Here is a 23,842-nt window from a genome sequence, read left to right on the forward strand (position 1 = left end):
TTCAAACCAATAAGAAAATGCGCTCAGGACTGATTTGTTCCCTTAAAGCCAGAAAATATCAATACACTGTGTATATTTTGTTCACATCATCCCAGAGGCCTAAAATCCATAAACAGATTTTTTTTTTTAAAGGCTTGCCAAAAGCAATGAAACTGGCCAACCGTTGATCAATAATGTTTTCTGATGAGAATGTTTCGACTGCAACTAAGTGCAGAATTTCAATGAAATTATTTTTTTTGTGTAAAGATAGTAATTTTAGTTCCAATCAGGCCAGAATAATGTTTTATTATGGGGTCATTTGTTTCACACTAAAACATGCAAGAAACTGACACCAAAAGACAAACTAGCATATATTATTCAGTGAATACATTCATACTGCCTGCAGGGTTCAGGTGAAGAAAGAGTTCAAGGTTTTGCAACAGCACTATTGCTAATTTAATTCATATTAAATAGGTGTGTAAGGATTTTTTTTGGTATGCATTGTAGAGTATCAGCCTAAAGGAATATTGATTCTGAAAACAGATTGTTAACATCCCAGTTGTCGAGGCTTAATTTCATCCTGTGATCAGCTTGTTTGAAAATGGATCTAAATTAGGCTGAACTCCCAGATACTAAACTAAAACATACTATATTATTATCATTGTCATAAAGAGAAATAGAAAAATGCACTGATTTATTCAACCTTAATAAAGATTGCCATAATTAAATGCAACACTGAATCACAGTAAGTGGGAAAAGATTTCCTTGCTATAGTTTTATCTCATCTCATCGTGTAATGCAAGAATTATCTGTACTTTACAGCTACTTTATGATGCAGCACAATTTCCACATATAATGTTAAATGTAATGCCAGGATTCTCTTGCAAAAGTAGTTTTTAATCTCAATGGGATTTTCTCTGTGAAATAAAGGTTAAATAAAAATAAAGCATCATCTTGATGTGGCATCTATTGGCTTGATGAGTAAAGGGACTGATTACATTTTAAAACATTGTGGTGTACATTTATAACAGATTGATCGATTGCTATTTTGGTCAATACTGGATAGTTAGCAGTGGTCCAACCTCTCCAAAAAACAGAGCTCTAAATACATGTGATGCAACTTTTCTAAAGTAAGATTCAAAATATCAAAACAAACGTCTCAAATCTTTAATTAAAGGTGTATTTCATCAGTAGCCTTCAACTTCCTGGTGTAAATCTTCACATAGAAATATCAAAGTAGCATTTAAAACAGACGTGTATTAAATATCACCCAAACAATCTTTTGTGTAGTTGACATTGCGAAAACACAAGAGAGTCCCTTGAGTATATTATATATTCAGTAAAGTAATATTTTAGTGCAACTATGTAACTTTCCTAATCACAATAAGCAGTAGTAGTCCGATGAAATGCTTTTCTTGGTAAAAACATGTTTGCAAATGATGGATATGAAAAGTTCATTTCTCCAGCATAGACTATGTTTTCTGGAAGCAGCCGCCATATTGGATTCTGATTTTAGCTTAGGCTCTAACTTGGAAAGCTGGAACAGTTTAATTAAGTTAATTTTTATTAGCTACATTAAATTTAACAAACAAATAAATGAGCTGCACCCACCTTTCAAAATTGGAATAGTTCTATCTATCCTTTTAGCCTTTTTTGTTGCATTATTGAACCACTAAATTCAAAAGTACCCATAAGTACCTTTGGCCAGGTCTGCGTGGTTAAAGCTAGCTTCTTTGCTGTCAATCAAGTGTCCACCCGCAGCTGTTCCCAATCCAGACCGCGAATCAGGCTCTCACACCAGGCAGCGGGTTTCCTCAGAGCAGCTCTGCCCGGTGCACCAACAGCTTCAGACTTTTTACAATTAGCTTTTATTCCCGTCGCTGCTCCCGTGAAATGTCATTTGTCCAGTACCCTGCTCATCTCTCTAAATCTCGCCTGAAGTCAGATTTAGTTGCTCACAACGTGGAGCTGCCACCTGCAGGGAGCAAGAAGGAGGCTTATGTGGCGCTGCACCTGAGACACGTCGACCAGACAAATGCTGCGAATTTCTCCAGTGATGACGACGATCAGGAGGACGTTGTGGCAGTGAGTCTATCAATTTATAGCTTTTTTTGTTTTTGTTTGTTTGTCTTTTTGAAAGCGGCATGATGCACAAAACGGAAAACAGACCAACAAAAAAAAGTGGCTTTTTCTAGCTTAGCGCCACATAGTAACCCTGAAATGACAAACTATTAGACTAATAAATAAGTTTGCTGAGGGAGGGGCTCTGGGCCAAGCCAGGTCTAAAAGTCCCTTTCCCACTGAGTTCACCAGCTGTGAAGCTATAGTATAGATTTACATGTGCTTCTGTACTTAGCCCATGCCTCCACTGACATCCACACCTGCCACTTTCAGTTACTTTAGCCAACAACAAAAGCTTCTCTATAGGTTGCTTGAAGAAAGAAAACTATTGCTCTATATTCTCAAGTAGCAATCACATATGGAACCCCAATTTTCAGGAGGGTTTAGAATCTGCTATAGCTTTACGGTCAATAGCTTCTGCTCTGTTTACCTTGATTTAGGAGTTTGTTTGTTTTTTTTTTTTGTTTTTTTTTGAAGCGGCACATTTGGGTAAATTTTTTTTTCACTGGAATACCCGACTTCAGATAGATGAAGAGCTGGCAGTTATGCAAAAGTACCAAAATGCAGATATTTTTGCTATAATCATGGGAACTCTTTAAAGAAAAAAAAAAAGATAACTGGTGCTATTGTGACACCATACCACAAACTATCCTTTTGCTGTGTTTCATCAGACAGGAAGTAATAACTTTTAGGAGATCCCCTGCCTGATAGGAAAGCAAGTATCTCTGGGATGGATATATAGTAAAAAAAAAACAACAAACAAAACAAACTGTGCCAGTACAGTACTTGCCAACATTTATGAAAGGATGTGGTTGCTCTAATATGTCAGTAAAGGCCGTATATTAATAAGGGTTTTCAATGTACAATCCTTTCACTTTGTTTCATAATGTTGAGATTTTTGTCTCCTTTTCAAACAGAAACAATCTTATTGGGAGAATGAAAATAATTTAACATGCAAATTTGCCAGGGGTGTAAATAAATTTGACTTTAACTGTAGATGGTTACAGCTTTGGGCAGGAAGAATCTCCTTCAGTTGCACCTGGTCTATTGGTCTCTGACCAGACACTTTGTTGTTTGATTGCTGTGTTATGTACAGGGTGCTGTGTGTTGTCTGTAATATTTTTCTTTTTATGGAGCCCAATTAGCTACGGGGGCCCCAGAACACAGAAAGAGAGATGTTGTTTTCAGCAATTTATTTATTTTTTTTTTAAATCACTGGTTCTGCTTTCACAGCAGATGAGTGCAGATAAGATTGCACTCCTGCAAAAATTGAAGGACCTTGTTGCTGATTTTTGAAGGTTCACAAAAGTTTGACCTTGTTTTATCCACTGGACCTTTTAAATCAAACTTCATCTATATGCTAATTGTGCTGTTGCAGTTGCTGCTCCAATATTGTGGAATAATTTGCAGTTATCCAACAACAGCTCTAATATTACAGACTTCAAAGCCACGTCTTAAGATTCATGACTTCTCAGTAGCTTGGCATCTTTATTTTGTGCTTTTTTGTTTGGTGTTTCATTAAATTTAATTCTTTCTATATTGTCACTTTATTTTCTATTTGTATACGTGTTAATAATGTATTGTTTTACCTAGATTTTTTGCTTTGAGATCTTATTTTATTGCTTGTAGATTCATTACACACAGTAGTTTTTTTATTTAATTCTGCTAATCTTGATAATTAAAGTCAAATAAATTTAGCAAATTGGAATATTGTATAAAAACAAAGGATTTTAAATACAGAAATGTTTTGTTATGGCCTAAACAGTGACTGGTGATACTGTCATTGATGCCTTCCACAAGGACAATAAGCCACCAAAAGGTAATTTCTAAAAACGCTGATGCAATGTTCAGAGGGCAGGAAGAGAAAATGTGCAAAAGCAAGAGAGATGATCAGAGCTATGAGAAAATTGTGACATGTTTATCATTTACTACATGAGATATTTTAGAGCTATTAAATACTTTTATCGCATTATTTAAAAAGAAATGTCGCACCAAGTAATCTTAAAGCAGAAATGCCTCTGTTGCCTCTGTCGGTGTGCCCCAGGGCAGCTGCGGCTCCTGCCCAGTAGCTGACCACCATCAGAGTGCGAGTGACTGAATGTTGTGTTAATGTTTTGGGGTTTGTTGGACTTGATAAAGCGCTATACGAGTACAAGCCATTTACAATTTACCAAATGACCTTCCTGTTATAGTTACTTGTATCCCATGTTCTGTGTTTCAGCAGTTATTCATTCTTAAACATCATTCATTTTTGTTGTCTTGCAAAGGGAGGGGATCCAGAAAGCGCAGAGGAGCTTGACCCGAGTGCATTGACGGATAACGATCTCAAGGCTTTGTTATTCAAATATGGAGTTAAAGCTGGGCCCATTTTAGGTAGGATTGCTTTTGAGAATACCTTTTCCCTTATTTTCATAGAAAAAAATTGGACAAAATTGTGGTGTTAGTTTTCTCATAAGAATAAAATGCATGTTCCTGAATGTCAGCCTCCACCAGGGCAGTGTATGAGAACAAGCTCAGGAAACTGCTTCAGTCTGCTGGAGAGGGGGAATCGAATGAGGCAGAGAATGCTGTGCTCTACTCTGACAGCGATGAAGATGTGAGTGAAGAAAACGAGGACGAGGAGAAAGAACTGGGTAGGACTAAAACTGTGGTGTTTTAATCCAGACATTTATGGTTCATTTCACACGTTAATTATTCCTTTGTGTTGTTTCTTTTTTCTTGCGCCGGTTCAGTGGGAGCGCAAGAAAAAAAGGCTGAAGCATTGGAGCCGAACCAACAACAGAGCAACGAGGTGAGAAACGATTTGGAGTTCTTGTATCCATCTGCTGTTCAATATGTTGACTTTTCTCAGTCTTTGCCAATACATGAAACAGTGTATTCATAAGGTCAAAGTATCCAAAATGTGTTTCATTTTGTGATTTGAGTGCATGTTATGAATAAATGTTTCTTTGCAGAAAAATGTGCCAGCTCAGAAGGGTGACTTTTCTTATCCACAGTGTTTTTTCTTATCATCAAGACTGGTAATTCCTGCAGATTTTCACATCTTTGGTACAATATTCTGTCAAAAGACAGTGTTGAGTGATGGTGAAGGTTTTACTATTATTATTATTATTTTTTGTTTTGCTTCGTCTTAGCGTCCTTGTCCTCCTAGAAACAATGAACGTAGTTCCAAGAGGAATTCAAAGAATGCATTAAAATCATCAGAGCGAACTCGACCACACCGCTCACAGATTCCTGCAGGAATTAGGAAAGTATCCTCTGTAGCTCAACCCTCAGGATTAAGATCAGGGGTAGGCTGGTCTCTGTTTGTACATTCTTTGCATTTCTTTCTTAGGCTTGCACAAGTGTGATATTTTCATTTACTGCTCCACGGCATTGAGTTTGAAGTAGCATGTTGATGCATAGTGGTTGCTTGTAACATGCTCACATTAAGCCTTACAGGTTCCCTCTGGATCTCTGTCAGTGGTGTCCAGTAGTTGCTCATCATTTCCCTCGCAGGCTTTCAGCATCACTCAGATGGTTGAAAAGGAAAGTTGTACTTCAAGCCTTATGGATTCACATTTTACATCCTTAAAAATTAAAATGTTTGTCTCTGTATTTTCTCAACGCACACTCCCACCGCAAACTAATAAACCTAAAAACGATGACGACAAAAAAAAAAAAATCCAGATGGAGACTTGGAGCGCACCCTCTGCTTGCTCCTACAGTAAGCCGGAGCATTGGTCCCGCTCCAGCAGGGTTAGTAGTGCTCAGGTTGTTCAGTCACACTTTAACTTGGTGCCGGCTGAAGGGTTTTGAGAAGTGCACTTGCGGTGGAAGGAAATTGAGAATAGAAAGGTCTAGTGAGTCATGGTCCTGCATCTCCTCCTCTGTAGCTGGACAATGACGCTGAAGGCAAGGACATAATGGTGGACCAGGCAGATACTCCCAAGGACTCCACTTGTGTAAAGGAAATCAAGGCATATACAACCTTTTGGTTTAATTCAATTATCAATCATATCACTGATGTTTTGCGTTTCAAATTTTCTGTCTGAAATGCAACCTGCTGTTCAGATTATTCACTTTAATCAGACTATTTTAAAACCAGGTTTGATTTTAAGTTTGAATACTTTTCAGGTTGGCAGGTTAGTTAGAAATGGAAGTAATGTTGCCTATTTTTATTTGAGAACTAAAGATGCAGCCATTTAAATGGGACAATATGAAATTACACATAGCTTTAGCATTTAGAAAACAACTTTATTTACTGAAAGCCAGTTTTCGGTGCTTGGTTTAAAAAAACAAAACACAAGTCCTAAAGACAAAATTATGTCTCATGTGACAGAAGAAAATGGATTGTTATTCAAAATGTACTTATAAATAAAGCTCTGAAAAGTGAGTAGTAATTTCTTTTCAGCCTCCCTCAGAGGCAGACTTTGCACTGAAGGAAAACTGCATTGGTCTAAGTGCTTTATTATTGCAGGATTTTTACTCCAAAAAGTATTAAAATTGAGGACCTGAGTACGACTACTGCCATTTAAGGTTTCTGTCCACGCAGTCATTTTCCCACCCCTCAGTTATTTACGTGAATCAAGGATCACACAGTGACCCTTACTACTGTGATTTCCTTCTGTTTACTCACCCCACTGTGCTTTTCTTCTTTTCTTCACTTCTGGTGGATTGGCTACTCTGCTGCACAGAAAGAATTGGTCTAGTTCTGATATAACTGATAGTTTTTTGCTTTCATTTCCACTGTTCTCAGGATCCAGAGAGAGATATTTTAAAGGACCTTCTTCCAGACACAAAGACATCACCTACAGGGATCTAGTAAGTGTCACAACATCATAACGTTAAAATCAGTCTTCACAGCTGTTCATGACATTTGAGTGAACACTAAATGTATCAATTTGTGTTAACTGTTGAGATATTTGTGCAGAGTGAGACAAGTTTTTTTTTTTTGTTTGGATGGTTTACTAATTAACTTGCCGTTATACTTCAGTGCCTCTCCTCGGAGACCCATCAAGGGTGCAGCTCAGCGGCCCATCCAGTATGCATACCCCGACACTCCAGTCAGTCCCACAACCTTAGAGAGACGAGAGGTGCAGAGACGTCTTGTGCCCGTCTACATCCAGGTTTTGGTCTTCTTCGCTGTGGTGTGCATCCTTTTCTTGATATTTGTTAATGTTGAGGACACTAACGGTGTGGTAGACTTGCTGGAGAGTCTAAACCAGTGCCCAGATGGTGAAGATGAGACACGGGATGCAGCATGTGGAGAGCTTTAACGGTTTTATTCACCAATCTATGTTTGACGTAAAGGTGTGAGCTTGCTGATTTAATGGCCAAGACTTGGCCATTGTTATTAGTTAAGAATCCGCCAGCCCAGTTTAACATTTCTGAATGTTTTGCTTGACTTTAATATTAAATAGCTCTTATCACTGTGTTGGCCATTGACAGAACACTTATTTAGAGGAAGGGAAAATGTATTCCTAACTTAAAATTGTAATGTGTATTGCTAATTTAGATTCTTGAATTTGTATTGTATCACTTGTATGTTTTTATATTTGATCAATAAAATATATTTTGCTTCATATTTTTAAATTTTTAAGAAATTGACTTGGAGGGGAAAAGTTATTTTTTATCACATGAAAACCCAAAGCATAAAATATTTTACTTAAATTCACCTTTGCATGGTATTTTCTTCAGACACCCCTTGGATGTGTTTCTGAAGAATTTTATTCTGTAAACGTATAGTTGAAGAGGTTACGAGGGCAACAGAGGACCAACAGGAAATGTGCATGCCAAACTTTTCCTGTCACCCATCTTTTTTTTTCCCTTTTGTCCACAATCTGTGTATACCTCGTTTAATTTCTGTAATACTTATTTATAAATGCAATGAAGCACCTATTTATACCTGTTTGAAAATTAAAGTATGCATTTCACTACATTCCTTTGTGATTCTTTTTTTGCTTCATAGTGTTTTGCTATGCTTATTGAATATATGGAATTTACCTACTGAGATGTTTATATTCTGAAAGTTAAGTTCAATTAAATGAACTAAAAGAATCTCAACACTAAACCCTGCTAAGAACATGAGGGGGGAAAAGTGCACTTAAAAAGAAAACTCGTAGTCTACAGAGAGTTTGGGTAATTTCCTAACTCTTGAATGACAAATACTTGTCTGAGTTTCTTAGGCTTTTAGTTCTCTGAAGTACAGATCTAAAAAGGTTAAAGGTAACAGTGCAGGTCTTGTATTATAGCTTTCCTCAAAGTACAGTTTCACTGTTTTTTGATTATGTAATATCTAATTGTTCATTATGAAAGCAATAGCCATTTAGAAAGACATGATTTTTTTTCCAAATGAAAACCTAAATGTGCATTGAATTTGTATCCCTGTGCATCCATGTATTTTACCTTTTTCAATTACTTTGGTTTCATTTCCCTGATTAAAATGTAAATTATCAAAGCTGTTCAACTTCAATATTTCACATTTCAGTCATCATAGAAGCAGCTTCCTCATTCCCTCCAACAAATCACAAATCCTTTTGGACATCCATCAGTTGCTTCCAGACTGTTTTTAATGCTGTTTTATAACTTCATTTGCTTTTACCATATCGGTCAAAATGGGATTGAAAATGCAGCTTACCGAGTTCCAACTTTGGCCAGCAGATGGCACTTCTACAAACATTGGTCTGCATGGTTTTTCTGTTTGGATTTCAGTTTTGCAACTTCTGCTGCCTGTCAACTACAGACATGGCAATGAAGGAAACAAAGATCAAAATATGGAAATTTTTTAAGGTCATCGTTAGTTGTTTGCTAATTACAACGTTAGTGTTATTCACTGCAGCGACCATCAGGACTCTGTCTCTGGACGTAAATGTAGGACTTCAACTCGCACACTGGGAAAAGTCGAAAAACATTTCACTGGTGATTGACCAGCGTCACAGAGAGGAGCTTCTAGGCAATTTCAAAGGTAATTTAAGTCCTGCTTTAGCTTGGAGACTAACCCAGTCCACAGAAATATATGGGAGCATGTTGCTACATCCTTTAGCAGTCAGCGTGTTTGTTTTTCATTCAAACAGAGGCACTGAGAATCCCCACCGTGTCTTTCTCTGAGACGGAGAGCAACGCCACAGCGCTGCGGCAGTTTGACGCTTTCCTCCGTAAAGGTACAATAATAATATGGGATACCCGTTCCCCGACTCCCTATAAAACAACTAGGTGCCAACTCTTTATTTATTTGACCTCTGTTTTTAAACGTGTAGTCATTTATATGCCTTACACGTTGGGAAATTGTTGCTAACTAACTTTTTAACCGTTGCGCTTACATCCTGCTAACCTGTTTATGTTGCGTTAGCTGCTAGCAGGAGCTAACTGTCAGTGCTTGCTAATGAGCTCATTAGTTAAACCCACTTTGCTTAGAGACCTTAATGTATAACACACAGGCTGATGTTTATTGTGTATATGTGTATGTATATATATATTGCTTTAGCAATCTGGTTTAATTAATAAATGCCTATATATATATATATATATATATATATATATATATATATATATATATATATAGGCATTTATTAATTAAACCAGATTGCTAAAGCAAAAATATCATCCATGAGGAAGCTACAAAAAAGTCTTTGATGTGAAAAGATGGCTGTTCTGGGCGCTGGATCCAAAAATTTGAATCGAAGGTTGAGTGGAAGGAAAAAGATTGATAGTGAAAGGTTCAGGGATCAAATCAGCTGTCAAGTGGGAAATTATAGGCTAGCTTTTCATGCTTCCCTCTGCCAGGCTTTTTGGAGTTGCTGATTTTAGTTTCCAGTCGGACTTGGGACCTGCTTTCACTTCCTAAAAGTAGGAATGACTCCTTTAATGACCGTGATATCACTGCGCTTGATTATCCAGCAAATATGCCTGACCTTAACTATATTGGATATTGTCAAGGGAAAGACGAGACACCAAATTCAACAATGCAGACAGACTGAAAGCTACTCATAACCTAACTTGGGCCTTTTCAGCACCATCCACCGTTGCACTGATAGAAAAATCCAGGCAAAAGGAGACCCTGAGCTCTCTGATTACTGATCTTACATAGGATTCTCTTCTTCTGAGAAACAAATTTGGATTTTCATTTGATTAAAATTAACAAGAATAAAATCTTGTAATGGATCACTCTGTGTGTAGAGTTTCACTTTTTAAACTTAATGACTGAAATAAATTAAATATGTTTTTCAATTTGGTTTCAGATGCAATTGTGTAATATTTTAGTTTCTTTTAAATAAAATTAGTGAGCGTCTGTAATCAATTTTGTCTTTAATAATAATTTAAATATTAAACCCTTTAAAATGGTGTCTAGCAAAGCATTTACATCAATAACATCATTATCTCAGACTCTAAAAGCTTCCCCTGTTGAGAGTGTCCTCATCTTTCTTTTTCCAGCCTTCCCCACAGTTTTCTCTTCAAGCGTGGTTCATCATGAGCTGGTGGCTAATTACAGCCACCTGTTTCGGGTGCAGGGATCTCAGCCTGACTTGGTACCGTACCTGCTGCTGGCCCACATTGATGTAGTACCTGCCAAAGAGTCAGATGGCTGGGAGGCCCCTCCCTTTTCTGCCAAAGAGATAGACGACTTCATCTATGGCAGAGGGACCATAGATGATAAGTGTGCTGTAATGGTAGGCGAACATGTAATGATGTACTGCGAGGATATTCTGAAACTGCATCATTAACGTACTTCTGCAGGCCAGGCTAAATTCATTATTTTCCATTTTTCCCTATAGGGAATACTTCAAGCACTGGAATACTTGCTGATTAGAGGCTACACTCCACGCAGGGGTTTTTACATCGGATTGGGTCATGATGAAGAAGTATTTTCACTACCCATTACTCGCTAATGCGCTTCACTTTTTTGCCTTTTGAAATCTTCCACTGAGCTCTTAAGTTTGTCATTTTTAGATCAGGGGTTTCCATGGAGCGAAGAACATTGTCCGTGTGATGAAGGAACGTGGCGTGAAGTTGTCGTTTGTCCTTGATGAAGGCCTGGCTATACTTGACGGAGTCATCAGTGGACTTGATGGACCTGCAGCTCTGTGAGAATTTCCCACACTCAGTTTGAGCACGATAGTTATGGTTGAAGCATTTTTTTTAAGGAAAATGTTTCAGAGGAGTATATGGTAAAAAAAAAAAAAAAGAAGTTCTTAAGAAAGAAAATAGTTGATTGATCAATCACTGTGTTCACTCAGAAAATTAATAATTGAAGCATATGCACTAGGGCTGAAACGATTCCTCGAATGATTCGAGTACCTCGATTACTAAAATTCCTCGAGGAAAATTTACCTGCCTCGAAGCTTCGTTAATTTATGTTTTATTAGTTAGCGCACCGTGTTCCGGCCGGGACTTCATTTGCGTTGCGCGGAGCTCTCACTTCCGCCTCTGAGTTGTTGACAAAAGCTAAGTCTCAGCGGCATAAAGTCCAATCTTCAAGATTGGCCCGTGGGGATTTTATTGATTGATGATAATGCCCGACTTTTTATCGTTTTTGGGGAACCAATAAGCATCCTTAAAATGACTGGGGGAATGCCTGGAGTACGGCAGCATTTCTCCTCCGGGGCTGCTGGTTGAAAGCGAACGGCGGGAAGAGCGCTGAGGTGAGCGGATAGCCTGAACAGGGCGGGCGGCTGAGTAGCTGATGCTTACCGTGTAAATGTAGCTTTACCGACGAACCGCACAATAAATTTCATATCCCGGTCTGAAGAAAAGGGTGGCGGAGCGCATCGTACATGGCTGGTAGATGAGTTTCTGAGTGTGACCAGTGAAGGTGTCGTAAATATCCCGTATTGCTTCCCCCCGTGTTCGTCCCCCGGTCTAACGGTTCGTCAGTCCGCTGGTCTATTTCCTCCCCTCCACCCCATCTTCGTTCATTCGCCCTCTCCTCCCACTCCAGGCGGCATTTCCCGTATTTTCAAACCCAAACCGTGACAGGTTAGGTGGCAAGGTGAGTTTAATTAATCTATTAAACTCACTGAAGATGAATACATAAACTAAAAGCTGGATTGTAGACATTTTTTATAAGCATATTTGTGAGCCTGCCTCTTTGTTATTACATTCAATATAATTTCAGATTTTTCTATAACTTTTCTTCTGGTTAACTTAGAAAGTGAGCTATTATTGTTACAGGTTAGTTTTCTAAACTACAAAAAAGCAACTGTTAGGGATGCTCAAATATGAAAAATTGGACTGACATTGATATCTGATAGTAACACCGGTATTATGCCAGATTTACCAATATTTTCATTTTCATTTTAGAATTTTTTTTATCCGATTACTCGATTAATCGTAAGAATAATCGATAGATTACTCGATTACTAAAATATTCGTTTACAACAGCCCTAATATGCACCCAAGTTATTTGCAGTTTGAGCTTTTTTTTTTCTCCATCCTGACAAAAAGAATCGTTCAAATGCATCTTTAGGAACTCAAAATTACAGACGGTAATGACCAAAAACGTCTCTCCATCATTGTATCATTTTAACAGAATTGGGGTTAGTGAAAAGGGCTCAGCCAATGTGAAGCTCAGTGTGACTATGGCGCCTGGCCACTCATCGATGCCTCCCAGGGAGTCCAGCATTGGGATCTTGGCTGCAGCAGTTAAAAGGTGCGAGGTTTAATTCTTCAGCTATTTTCTTTTTGCTTTGAGAACTATATTACATGTGTCACTGCATCAAATTCTAATCGAGCTGAGCATTTTGCACATTTTTGTTGTATGATATCTGCAGACTTGAAGAAAATCCCCTGCCCAGGTTATTTGGTCATGGTCCTGAACGGGAAACCTTCGAACATCTGGCCCACAAGGTAAGAGGAGTCACAGTGCTAACAAAAGATATTCTACATATCATACATATTCCTACAAACCGTCTGTTTTTCTTCAGTTTGGGCTTCCTCTTAAGTTCATAATGTCAAACTTATGGCTCTTCTCGCCGCTCCTTGGCAGGTATTCACATCACATGTTTCAGTCATATCACATTGTTCTTCACCTGAAATAAACTGTTTGTGTGCTTTTTATTGCAGAGTGTTAGAAGGAAAGCCAGACACTAATGCTCTTGTAAGGACAACCACAGCAGTGACCATGTTCAACGCAGGAGTCAAGGTATAAAAATTGGTTTCTAAACCGTGAGTAATTCAGATTTTTTATTTTTTTTTTAATCTAAAGTCAGTATAATCTACATTTCTTCAGGTGAACATCATTCCTTCCCTTGCTGAAGCTTATGTAAATCTGCGAATCCACTCTGCACAAACACTGCAAGAGGCGAGAACAGAAACTTTATTCCTCGTTCTTGGAATAACTGTAACCTTTTGAGTTGAACGAGCTGCGTTCTGTCTTGTCCAGGTCCTGGACTTTATCCACGCCACTGTGGGGGACCAGCGAGTGAAAATAGAACTTATTGATGGCTTTGACCCACTTCCCGTCAGCTCGTCTGATGAACGGTCGTTTGGGTTTCAGATCATAAAGAAAACAGTGTTGGACATGTTCCCCACACTTACAGTTGCTCCAGGTACCCACAGATAAAGTGTAGTTTAGTAGTAAAACCTGTGTTTTTCTAGAAAACATTTGATTATTAAGTTATTTTAAATGTGCAGGTATTTGCATTGGGAACACAGACAGTCGGCATTTCAAAGACCTCAGTAATGATATTTATCGCTTTGCTCCAGTCTGGTTCAAACCAGGCGATGCTCAAAGGTAAGAACCTAAAAAAACACTCAGAATAAAAGGAACCCTGTTGCATTTTCTCTTGTGATACCCTAAAAACATTATATTAATGTGTTTATAGTTTAAATTGTAACCCAGTGAAATTTTCCACATCTTTTTGAATTTACCTACACGAAAGAATACAGAATGAATCCAGTAACGAGATCCTGTAATTAACAAGCATGTTTTTTGAAATTGTGCTTTTTTTTTCAGGTTCCATGGTATAAATGAAAGGATTTCCAAAAAGAACTATGAGGAGCTTGTCGTGTTTTATTTTAATCTTTTTCAAAATTGTGACATTCAAAAGCTTCCTGAGCTGCACGCCTCTATTCACGAACTCTAAGGAAAAATATTCATTGGTGTTGGAAAGGCAGAGCAGTTTGATAGCGAATGTTAAGAATGCAGATGACCTTGTTGCTGTGAAATAATCAGGGAGGATAAGATGGGGATTATTTGGTAGATTGCCGCCTTAATCTAAAAAAAAAAAAGGTTCAGTTCACTCTAAGAATTATTTCATGAGCTGCTGTTAACAGTGTTATAATTTAATTTTTGCAGTATGCACTGAGATGACAAAGTTATCAACAGATCTGTTTTAATGTGCTTGTTTTTTTTCATGTAACGACTGAAATTCGTCAATGTTTAATAAAATAAATTGCAGCTAAATATGTATTGTCATTTGCGTAATTCTTTCTCTTTTAATTTACTGCAAAGTGCTTCTGCTCCCCCACAAACTGAAAAAGTTATTAATTTGTTGTTGGCGTTGCTCTGTTCAGTTACAGCAATCATTGTCTTTAGTTGTATTTATATTGTTTATAGACTGCTTAAAAATAAAAACCTGTTGGAATGGGTTTTCTGGTGGCAATTTGTGCCTTGAAAGTAGAACAGACCTGTGCAAACAGACATATTGATAACAGATGACTCAGGAAAGTTTTATTTTCAAGTTTAGGACGTTAAACTGTTGCAACATCCAGATAATGTTTTGTGGAAGACCTTTGACCTCATGGTGGAGCAAAAGCACTACTTTTACACTTCTATCGGGAGTTGCTGCACATTTGGGCAAACTCCATGCTCTATTTGCAGATTTAAAAAAAAACAACTTTTAGAACATGGTGCAATACACGTGTCTGTTAATGTTTTCTGCTAAAATCTATAAGCTTGTAGAGCTTGGTTATTATTATTTATTAAGATTATGTTATGATTATAATGTTATCCACCTAAAATCAAAATATAGTAATAAGATGGTGATCTAGATCTGTCCGAAAAGGTGATTTAAAACATACTGTATGTATTTAGTCAAATCTATAATTGAAAAAAAAAATTACACCTTAGCTTAAACCTTGAGAAGATAATGAAAAGAAGATGGGACCTAACATTTATGTAACCTCTTGTATAAGTATGTAAAGGAACAAATGAAACCTCTTCCAATCTTAAGAACCAGTTTATCAACCCAAATGAATGCCTGTCAGTACTAGAACATTGAATATTAATTAGGTTAAAGTGTTGCACAGTCCTTCCAGGACTGGGTCCTTGAAACTTCTTTCACACAGACAAAGTAATAATAATAAAGTCGGGCACTTTAAAAACAGTCAAAGTTCAAACCAACCTTAATATAACAATACTGTCTTCATGACTTAAACATTTACAGCCCTATAAGTCTTTGTACTAACAGAGGTCGACATTGTTTGTTTTTCTTCCACCCCAGCATGGCGGCTCCTACATGTCTTTTGGTAAACTCTACAGGACCCTTTGATATTAGTTGGCTTGAACAGTTGTGCTCTCTCAAAATTTTGACTGGGCAACAGTTGTATGCAATCTCACCCATCTTAGTTGCTGAAGTTTGTGTCAAATTTCTTCCATTTGGTGTTGATGAACTTAACTAAACATAGGGGATGTTCAGTGCCTTAGAGATTTTTTTTTTGTGTCCATCCCCTGACTAATACTTTTCTGTAACCTTTTCTCTGCTTTGCTTGTAGTGTTCTGTACTCTTCATGTTTTAATGGTAACCTGGAATACTGATTAACCAGGGGACGAACCTTCAGGACACAGGTGTCTTTCTTTATTCACTTCAGACACTCAGGTGATCTCTCTTCCACTCACTACTATCACCAACTGATAGGACCCAAGTTGAATTAGGTCAATTTAAAGTAGGTGTATATTTATGCAGTCGCCTATTTTCTGTTTCACATTCTTATTTAATTATTGTTTAATAGAAATGAGTTTTCATTATGACATTAAAGGACTTAGCTTAGCTTAGTTTAGTATGAACATGAATGATTTATAAAAGGAACAAAAAGGGTAAAACAGCCGAGTGCAGAATGACAGTTAGAGGGACATAAACAAAGTTTATGTTGAGGCATTAAGAAGTCCAAGTTTGTGTCTCTGTTGCCCTGTGATAAACTGGTGACCTGTGCATGGAGTACCCTGACTGTTGCCCACTGATGCCCTCTAGAGAATAGCACCAGCCTCCCTGCAATGCTGCACAGAAAAGCAGGTAAAGACGGTGGATGAATGGATGGAAATCCAGTATAATGCTGACATTGTCTAGTATACAATGGCACCACATAGATATACCTATATCTATAGATAAGATGTTGCTTCCTGTTATCTTTACAATATGTTCAGTCGTCATACAGTATAGGAATCACATTTCAGGGAAAATGCTTCCTAGTTAATAAATAAATAGTTTAAAATTCTGGGAACTTAATTTTTTTTGTGAAACAATGTAAAGACATTTCCTTCAGTTTAAAAAAAATATGATGTATAGATCTCCAATTATCAGAAAACCGCCTTGGAATATTACTGAATCCAACTGGCTTTAATATTTATGTGACCTACATTAATTACTTAAATTTTGGGATTAATCAAGGGAAGCGACCGTCTTCTTAAATAGTTAAAATTAATATGAGAAAAGATTCTTACACAAGCTGTTGATTGGAACCTGATGCTCAATAAGCCGCATCTGAATAAAGAATCACTTCTGATCTAGTGATGTTACCAGTCCACTAACAACTATCCTGTTGTTCCACAAGGACGTCACATGATTTTTAAAAACATAATGTTAATTAATACTCTTATGCATACTGGCTGGTATATTTACCATTTTAATTTGTTCTATAACTTCTCATTTGAGAATATTTTCTGACTGTTATGCTGTTGTTGGCTAAAACCATACACATGCTGACATAAATGTCTCTTTCTTAGTTTCTTTTTAATTCATTTTACCATTTTTTTTGTTTTAGTATTTTTACTGTGAAATACTTTGTGACTGCTGTCTGATAAATAAATATAAAATGTACTTATAAATAAATAAATTTTATATAAATAAAATGTACTTACTTTACTTATTACACTGACATTATTAACTGGATAAAAAACCTGATATTCTAGGATTTGTCAACAACTGACTTTCCAAATAATAATGTGATATACACCAAATACTCATTATATTCAGCATACATGTCAAATAATGATGCAGTACTGCACTGCAACAAGAAAGATGGCAACGAAATGTGAGGAAGCAAAAACAGGAAAATTTATTAAAAGGTTTTGGTATGCATGTCTACACATTACAAATTACTTCAGTACACTTGAAACATCTAAGCAGATATGAAAAAAAAAAATCTCCTTTTGGGTGTTAAACTTTTACACCAAGAACACAGCTGTAGAGTGAGAGAGGACATTGTATTCACGCTGTCCATCCAGCATTTAAATTCACAAAAGCTTGACTGAATCACTTATTATAATCGCAACAGTCGCACGTGGCATTGTAAACCAAATTAGCAGGACATATCTGTGTGTAGGTGATTCCGCCGACACACTGATAGAAGGTGTGTCTATTATTTTCATTGATGTAGTTACCATCAGTCTTGCCTAAACAGAAATTACGTCCAGAAGCAGGAGTTTTGGTTGCTTTCATGCCAGGAGCTGCTGTGGTTGTAGGAACGCCAGGCTGGTTTGTGGTTTTGATGGAACTATTCCCTAGAAACATAAAACACATGTGATTTTTAAGGCAAGCAAACCAATGCTTCGTAGAAGAGGAAATAATGACACTGATTGATGTCTGACCTGACTGCAGCTGAGAGCGGAGATATCCAATGAGAGGATAGTTTCCCTGACCACAGAATTGTCCTGAGAAGTCATCCAGGTCCACAGCCCAGACGAACGCTCCGCCGTAGTTGTTGTCTTTCACATACTGTGCCTGTTGACCACAACAAAAACAGTTTTAAATATTTTAGGCGAGAGGAGGTTGGCTGGGTGCTCCATGAACAGAACAGTGTCATGCAGTTGTGCAATGAGTAATACTGTCAGGAGACAATGTTTAGTGTTTTAGAAATGTTTCTTAAATAAAGGAAGTAGAAACAAGGAATACATGCAGCGTGTGAGTCAAAGTCTAATCAGCAGACTTGCTAGGTCTTTTATATTGGGAATTTATTTTCACGATACATTAACATGAAAACATTGCAAAGTGCTGTATTACTTCAATTATTTTATTAAATTTTTCTGAATTACTTTAGATTTTGTATAGACATTTATCTTATTACAAATTTTAGCTTAAAAGTATTGTTACAAAGGCATTGAAGCACTAAAACTGAATAAAATCAACACTTCAAGTAAATTTATGTGGATTTAAACCTTTTTCTTTTTAAATTGAAGAAGGTTTAGAAGTTTCTAATTAGTAATTAATGATTATCTGTTGCCCTGTACTGTAAAAAATGTACCGTTTTTTGTCAGGGTTTTTATCTCTGTGAGCCACTAAATGTATCTTGCCATCAGAAACAGGAAGCAGGACAGAAGGAGAGGTAAAAAACAAACAAACAAAAAAAAAACAACAACAAAGAACTTTGTTTAGAGAACTGGACCAGAGCAAATTGCATCTTGGGGGACTCCAACTCTCCTACTTACTAACTTACTTTTTGCATGGAAAATAAAAAGCCTTTTCCTGGCATTCTTTCTGCATTACCTTCATAACTTGTAGCTATATTTTTTGCAAAAAAAAAAAAAAAAAAAAAATAATACACTTCGGGTCAGCTTGGCTTCAAGCAAAACATGAATACGTAGAAAAGTCACTCATGCAGTGGCAATATGTTGAAGGATTGGTGATGGTGTTAGTCTGTTTTTCTCCTAAAAGATCTAGGGAAGCTACTGACAGTGCATAGCATTACAAATGTATTAAATTTCCTGGAAATTTTAAATAAAAATCTGCTTGTTGGGGTTTCAATAATCATACTTAAGATATAAACATATATTTCTCTCTTTCATATCAGATGGATTTTTGTCTAGGTATGTCTTTTTAACTTGAAATATACTTTGAAATGATCAGAAGTTTCCAAATGATCTTCTTTCTTTCTTTCTTCCTTTCTTTCTTTCTTTCATGAAATCAAAAAAGGAATCTGGGGTTTAGCAGGACTAAAAACTACTCGTCAGAGGGTTGTAAAAAAAATAAAATAAAATAAAAAAATAACACTAATGTATCCAATAGATGGGAATTGATGTCACATCAGAGGTAAGATTTGGACTATTGTAACTATACTGCCATCTTCTGCCCAGTTTTGGTAATTAAAATTTGTGTGATTGATCTTTGGCTTCATAGCTGAACAGAATGTCCTGATTCATAGGGTCATTGCATAAACTGGGATGGACAGGGACATGCAGCGTTCTTTCCTTATTTGTATTGTAGCTATTATTGTATCCAAAGGATGACGTATTACCTTGATTGCATAGCTCTGCTTGTTGTCGAATCCCACCCACTGATTGCCTTTGACTGCATAGGGAACCTTTTGCTCCTCAATCCAGTGAGTGGTGGCTCCATTAAGGAAAGTGCAAACCTGTAGATACAAGACGATAAACCTAAATATCATCCTAATTTTGTTGCATTTACTTTTTTTTTTAATTTTGAGTATCCCTTTATGTTTATCTAAGAAAATTCTTTAGTTTGATTTTGCACTATATTGAATTGTTACCTCATAGTAGGACAAAATTCCTGCTTCCCGGGTGTAGTTCCCAGCAGTGCCTGGTCCGCTGGCTGGTGCTGCAACACCACTAGCTGCTGATGATGTTTGAAATGTGCGACCATATGCGGGAAAACCAACCAGCAGCTTTTCTAGCGGAGCTCCTTGGTCTCTCCAGTATCTCATGGCAAAGTCCTGCAGCAAAAAATGACAACGTCTAACCAAAGAGGAGATAATATCACCTTACATGGATCTAGCATGGGTTTGTTGAATGTTTTTACTTACAACATTGTAGTAGATATGTTGACCATGCATGAGAGAGCTGTTGTACAGGGGGCTGTTGTGGCCAGTGAATGAATCCCAGGCTCCATGGAAGTCGTAGGTCATGACGCTTATAAAGTCTAGATAACTGTTGTAAGAATAAAATACAAAAGTGCAACAGATTGTATATTTTTGCAACTTGACATCACAAGTTTTGCTTTTATCTGTCAGTAAATACTAAGAATTTGTCAATCTTTGTTCCTGTTTCTAATTCAAAAGATGTAACGTCTTTAGCTTTAACTCAAATGAACTCACTTGGACACATTAGCAATCTCATAGCCGTTATCAATAGTTCCCTTTCCAGCCGCCACAGCAGCGGTGAGCAGCAGCCTCTGCTGATTGGTCTGAGCGGCTTCCTTCTCAAAGGCAGCAAGTAATTCCTAAATGGAAAATAACATTGTATGTGTTAAGACTTCTGCCCGAGTTTCATCCGAACGTAGAAATGCTCTGAGAAATCAATTGTTAACCAGAGCCCCTGGTAAACTGTTGGCTAGAAACTCAAAAAGCCAGCCGTTTTCAGATCAATAGACACGAACAGATAATGCAGATAATAAAACTCTTGGCTGTGGAAGCTTGCTACTGACTAAAAGAGCTAGACTCAAATGACCCATTTCAAATGTCTGTGAGGTACAGAACACTTAAGTTAGAGGAAGCAATACGTCTTTTATCTGAAAGAGTCAGAAAGTAGGATATTTATCTAATAATGGGAAGACTAAATGGAACAAAGGTGTGTGCTTTCACGTTATTTAGGGATACAAACAGAGTTCGCCAAGTTCTGAAAGCAGTTTATAACACCCACTCCAATATAATGTTGTCCTGGTTCTAAAACCTTGTGCAGAGGCCATACACTCACAAATGAGAAAAGGCTTTGCTCCTGGTTTAAATGCATAAAATCATTAATAGTTACAAAAATTGGAGAAGTGAAATCAGCCACTGAATTCGGATCAATGCATCAGAATATCCTAACCTGGCAGAGCAACGTGAACCTTTTCTTGTCCTCTGGTGGGCTTCCTCGTGATCCCGGGTACTCCCAGTCCAGATCTAGTCCATCAAAGCCATGTTGTCTCAGAAATCTGATGGAAGACTGGATGAACACCTGACGGTTGGCCGGAGACGAGACCATGATGCTGAATCTGTTAATATTCACATAGGTTTTTCAGTTAAAATGTTTTTTAATGATCCATAAAGGAATTCATTAAAAAGCGTATGTTTGGAAGCTGTTATATTTTGCAGACTCACTGTGTGGTTCCAAAGTTCCACCCACCGACAGCCAGCAGGGTTTTCAGCTGTGGGTTTCTGTTGTGAAGACGTAGAAATATATTCATCACTTATACATGTTGAATAAAATGTGCATTCTTTCTGAAAGGAATAAAACAGATGTAATCCTACAGTGACTTTTATGTGTACCAAAAAAATTTAAGCTTAAAAGTTCAAATAGAATGAACATAATCTCTGGAAAAAAAATATATAAATGTACTAAAATATATAAAAGATTATTTTGTATTTTAAATATTTATATTAGCATGTGTCCAAAAAAGCTCATCGCCATTTTCACCAGGCTGTTTGTGCCCATTTATGTGCTCACATAATGTTTTAGATTATTTTTCTGAACCTCAAATGTTTAAAATTCTTGCAATTTTGAGTTTCTAATTACCAATTTCCGAATGGTTGGCTTTATTAATAATGTATTGGGAAGCTGAAGTGATACTAAGCTCACCTGTTCTTCATTGCATTGAAGGATTTGTACATAACACCATCGTTCCACTCAAACGTAGCCAGCTCATTGGAGGAGCTGATGATGGAGAAGGCGTAGATGAGGTGCGTACAGAGGTTTGGATCTATGTTGTCAGGGGTGAATTTTCCACCCCCAGGTCTGTACTGGGACCAGTTGGTAAAGTAGCACACCAGTTTGGTGGAATAAACTATAATAAAAGAAAAAAAAGGATCATTAGTAGGTTTATATTTAAACTGTGACTTAATTGGAAATCCCAGAATAAAAAAAAAAAATTCCTACCAGTCTGAAGACACATCAGAAGTGCCAATCCTGAAAAAAAGTTTAATTAATATTTTTTTTCTTAACAGCTCTTGGAACATATTAAAAGACAAAATAATTCACCTACCAGCCAGGATGGTCAGTCGAGCCATGATGAAGCCTTTTCTTCAGAATATTCTGCACTGTTTAAAAGAACAAATCATAAAAAAAGATTACATTGGAGGTTTTGGAAGTCAACCACAAAGTCGAAGGGTCGGATGAAAGTGTCATTGGTACCTTTTCTCAGGTGGCTTGCTCTACGTCTGGCTGCTCCCACTGTTCTCCCTTTTATAGAAGAAATGAGTAAGGAACAAAGTCCACATGAGTGAGTCACTGGCTGAGTCAACATCAGATTTTGGTTTTGTTTGGCCGGTGATGAGCTGGTGATTGTTCCCCGTTTGTGTTTTATTAGCCGATAAATGTACATGAGAAGGAAGTGCTAACTTCTCAACTGTGGTTTTATGAGACTGCAAATTTGTTCTTGTACACAGGAGCTGATTAATTGTTTTCCAATTTTATGGCACATGACTCTCACTCTGTAAAGTGACCTTTGGTTTTCTGTGCATCACACAAAGCCATTTTGTCTTAATGCTTAAAGACAATTAGCTTCACTATCCATGCAAATTGTTGATAATTGCATTCAAAAGAAACATTACTGGGAATGATAAAACATATTTGAAAATTAGGTACTATAACCAAGATAAAATTGAACTACATGTAACTGATTGAGGTCAAATAACTGGATGAATTTGATTAATATTTCTGTTTACAAATTGTGTTCAGTTTGCAAAGGTGTAAATCTCGAACCTCTGTCCTCTCAAGTGAGAGACCGACAGACCGGCCCCCCAGGTCATGTCTGCATGTTTGCAATTAACAATATTCACCTCACTACCAACGCAGCTACTTTCTTGCTACATTTAGTGACATTTCAGACAAAAAAATAAAAATAAAATAAAATAAAAATTGGTATAGGTCAAAATTGGAATCGGCAGGTCAGACTTTTTAAAGATTGGCGAATGGTCAGAAAACTCCAGTCGGTGCACCCTAGCTTTAGTAAGGTTTGAATGAATGAATGTATCGAGTTCAGCAGTTGGGGTCCTCTGAACTTGGTAAAGTGCTGTGCATGTACAGACCATTTACCATCTGATATTATTGCAAATGCAGTTGATTTTCTTTAATTGTTTTTCATTCTATTTTATATTGTCTGTATTCTAACATCAATAAAGCATGAAGTATCTCAGTAAAATATGGTAAAAACTGATGGACTGAACACAAAGTTTTAAAATTCATATTTGTGGAACAAAATAAAAGCTTTCAGTAAACACATTACTTGTCAAAAATATAACGGTGTGTAGATTTTTATTTATTTTATTACTCTTTACCTACTTGTGAAATGCAAATAACTTGGGAAAAACACCCATTTAGAATGATGTTTTTGAGATTGTTTGTCATTTCTGTGATCAGAGGGACGCAGCTGTTAAAACTAAATGTAGCTCAGAGTGACAGCTGCATAGATATATCAATGTGCATTGATAAGATGTCCTTGTAGAGCTAAGATGATGTCACACAGAAGAGTTGTCAGGTCCAGTTTCACAAGTTAATACATGACAGATTCAGAATTGGGGGTTGTGCCTTTTTCTTTTCTTGCCCAGTTTGACTGGATTTTTAAGAAGTAGCAAATTAACTTAGATCATCATAATGTTTTGCAAGAAAAGGTTTGAC

General features: G+C 37.0%; 3 protein-coding genes across 7 annotated transcripts; 2 read left to right on the plus strand and 1 right to left on the minus strand.

The window, feature by feature from the left end:
* The first annotated feature begins 1,698 nt into the window (after positions 1 to 1,698).
* Positions 1,699 to 7,666, plus strand: lemd1 (LEM domain containing 1). 4 transcript variants are annotated; one of them, XM_088007202.1, is made up of 11 exons: positions 1,809 to 2,064; positions 4,368 to 4,473; positions 4,584 to 4,733; positions 4,833 to 4,891; positions 5,055 to 5,120; positions 5,235 to 5,390; positions 5,542 to 5,626; positions 5,768 to 5,838; positions 5,976 to 6,059; positions 6,839 to 6,903; positions 7,076 to 7,666. In XM_088007202.1, exons 1-11 carry the CDS (start codon positions 1,873 to 1,875, stop codon positions 7,356 to 7,358), a joined length of 1,317 nt encoding a protein of 438 aa, XP_087863328.1. In that variant the 5' UTR covers positions 1,809 to 1,872; the 3' UTR covers positions 7,359 to 7,666. The 4 variants fall into 4 exon arrangements, with proteins under 4 accessions (XP_087863326.1, XP_087863327.1, XP_087863325.1 ...); XM_088007199.1 differs by lacking the exon at positions 5,976 to 6,059 and having other exon boundaries at positions 1,701 to 2,064; XM_088007200.1 differs by lacking the exons at positions 5,055 to 5,120; positions 5,235 to 5,390; positions 5,542 to 5,626; positions 5,976 to 6,059 and having other exon boundaries at positions 1,699 to 2,064; positions 5,770 to 5,838.
* A 1,067-nt stretch (positions 7,667 to 8,733) lies between these two features.
* On the plus strand, positions 8,734 to 14,482 carry pm20d1.2 (peptidase M20 domain containing 1, tandem duplicate 2). The gene is made up of 13 exons (XM_014994504.2): positions 8,734 to 9,046; positions 9,156 to 9,242; positions 10,513 to 10,748; positions 10,854 to 10,940; positions 11,029 to 11,162; positions 12,608 to 12,727; positions 12,849 to 12,924; positions 13,002 to 13,063; positions 13,141 to 13,219; positions 13,307 to 13,378; positions 13,460 to 13,625; positions 13,711 to 13,810; positions 14,033 to 14,482. The coding sequence occupies exons 1-13, from the start codon at positions 8,743 to 8,745 to the stop codon at positions 14,160 to 14,162; spliced, it is 1,653 nt and encodes a 550-aa protein (XP_014849990.1). The 5' UTR covers positions 8,734 to 8,742; the 3' UTR covers positions 14,163 to 14,482.
* Positions 14,483 to 17,327: 2,845 nt separating this feature from the next.
* LOC106922256 (acidic mammalian chitinase-like) lies at positions 17,328 to 22,375 on the minus strand. 2 transcript variants are annotated; one of them, XM_014994512.2, is made up of 12 exons: positions 22,358 to 22,374; positions 22,209 to 22,263; positions 22,103 to 22,132; positions 21,806 to 22,010; positions 21,328 to 21,384; positions 21,056 to 21,221; positions 20,344 to 20,468; positions 20,053 to 20,176; positions 19,780 to 19,962; positions 19,528 to 19,644; positions 17,885 to 18,017; positions 17,328 to 17,797 (listed from the first exon to the last, which is right to left on the minus strand). In XM_014994512.2, the coding sequence occupies exons 2-12, from the start codon at positions 22,231 to 22,233 to the stop codon at positions 17,550 to 17,552; spliced, it is 1,413 nt and encodes a 470-aa protein (XP_014849998.2). In that variant the 5' UTR covers positions 22,234 to 22,263; positions 22,358 to 22,374; the 3' UTR covers positions 17,328 to 17,549. The 2 variants fall into 2 exon arrangements, with proteins under 2 accessions (XP_014849998.2, XP_087863329.1); XM_088007203.1 differs by having other exon boundaries at positions 17,328 to 18,017; positions 22,358 to 22,375.
* Between the last annotated feature and the right edge of the window lie 1,467 nt (positions 22,376 to 23,842).

Source organism: Poecilia mexicana, unplaced genomic scaffold, assembly GCF_051168715.1.
Source record: "Poecilia mexicana isolate PSO_F unplaced genomic scaffold, ASM5116871v1 scaffold_7, whole genome shotgun sequence".
Lineage (NCBI taxonomy): Eukaryota > Metazoa > Chordata > Actinopteri > Cyprinodontiformes > Poeciliidae > Poecilia > Poecilia mexicana.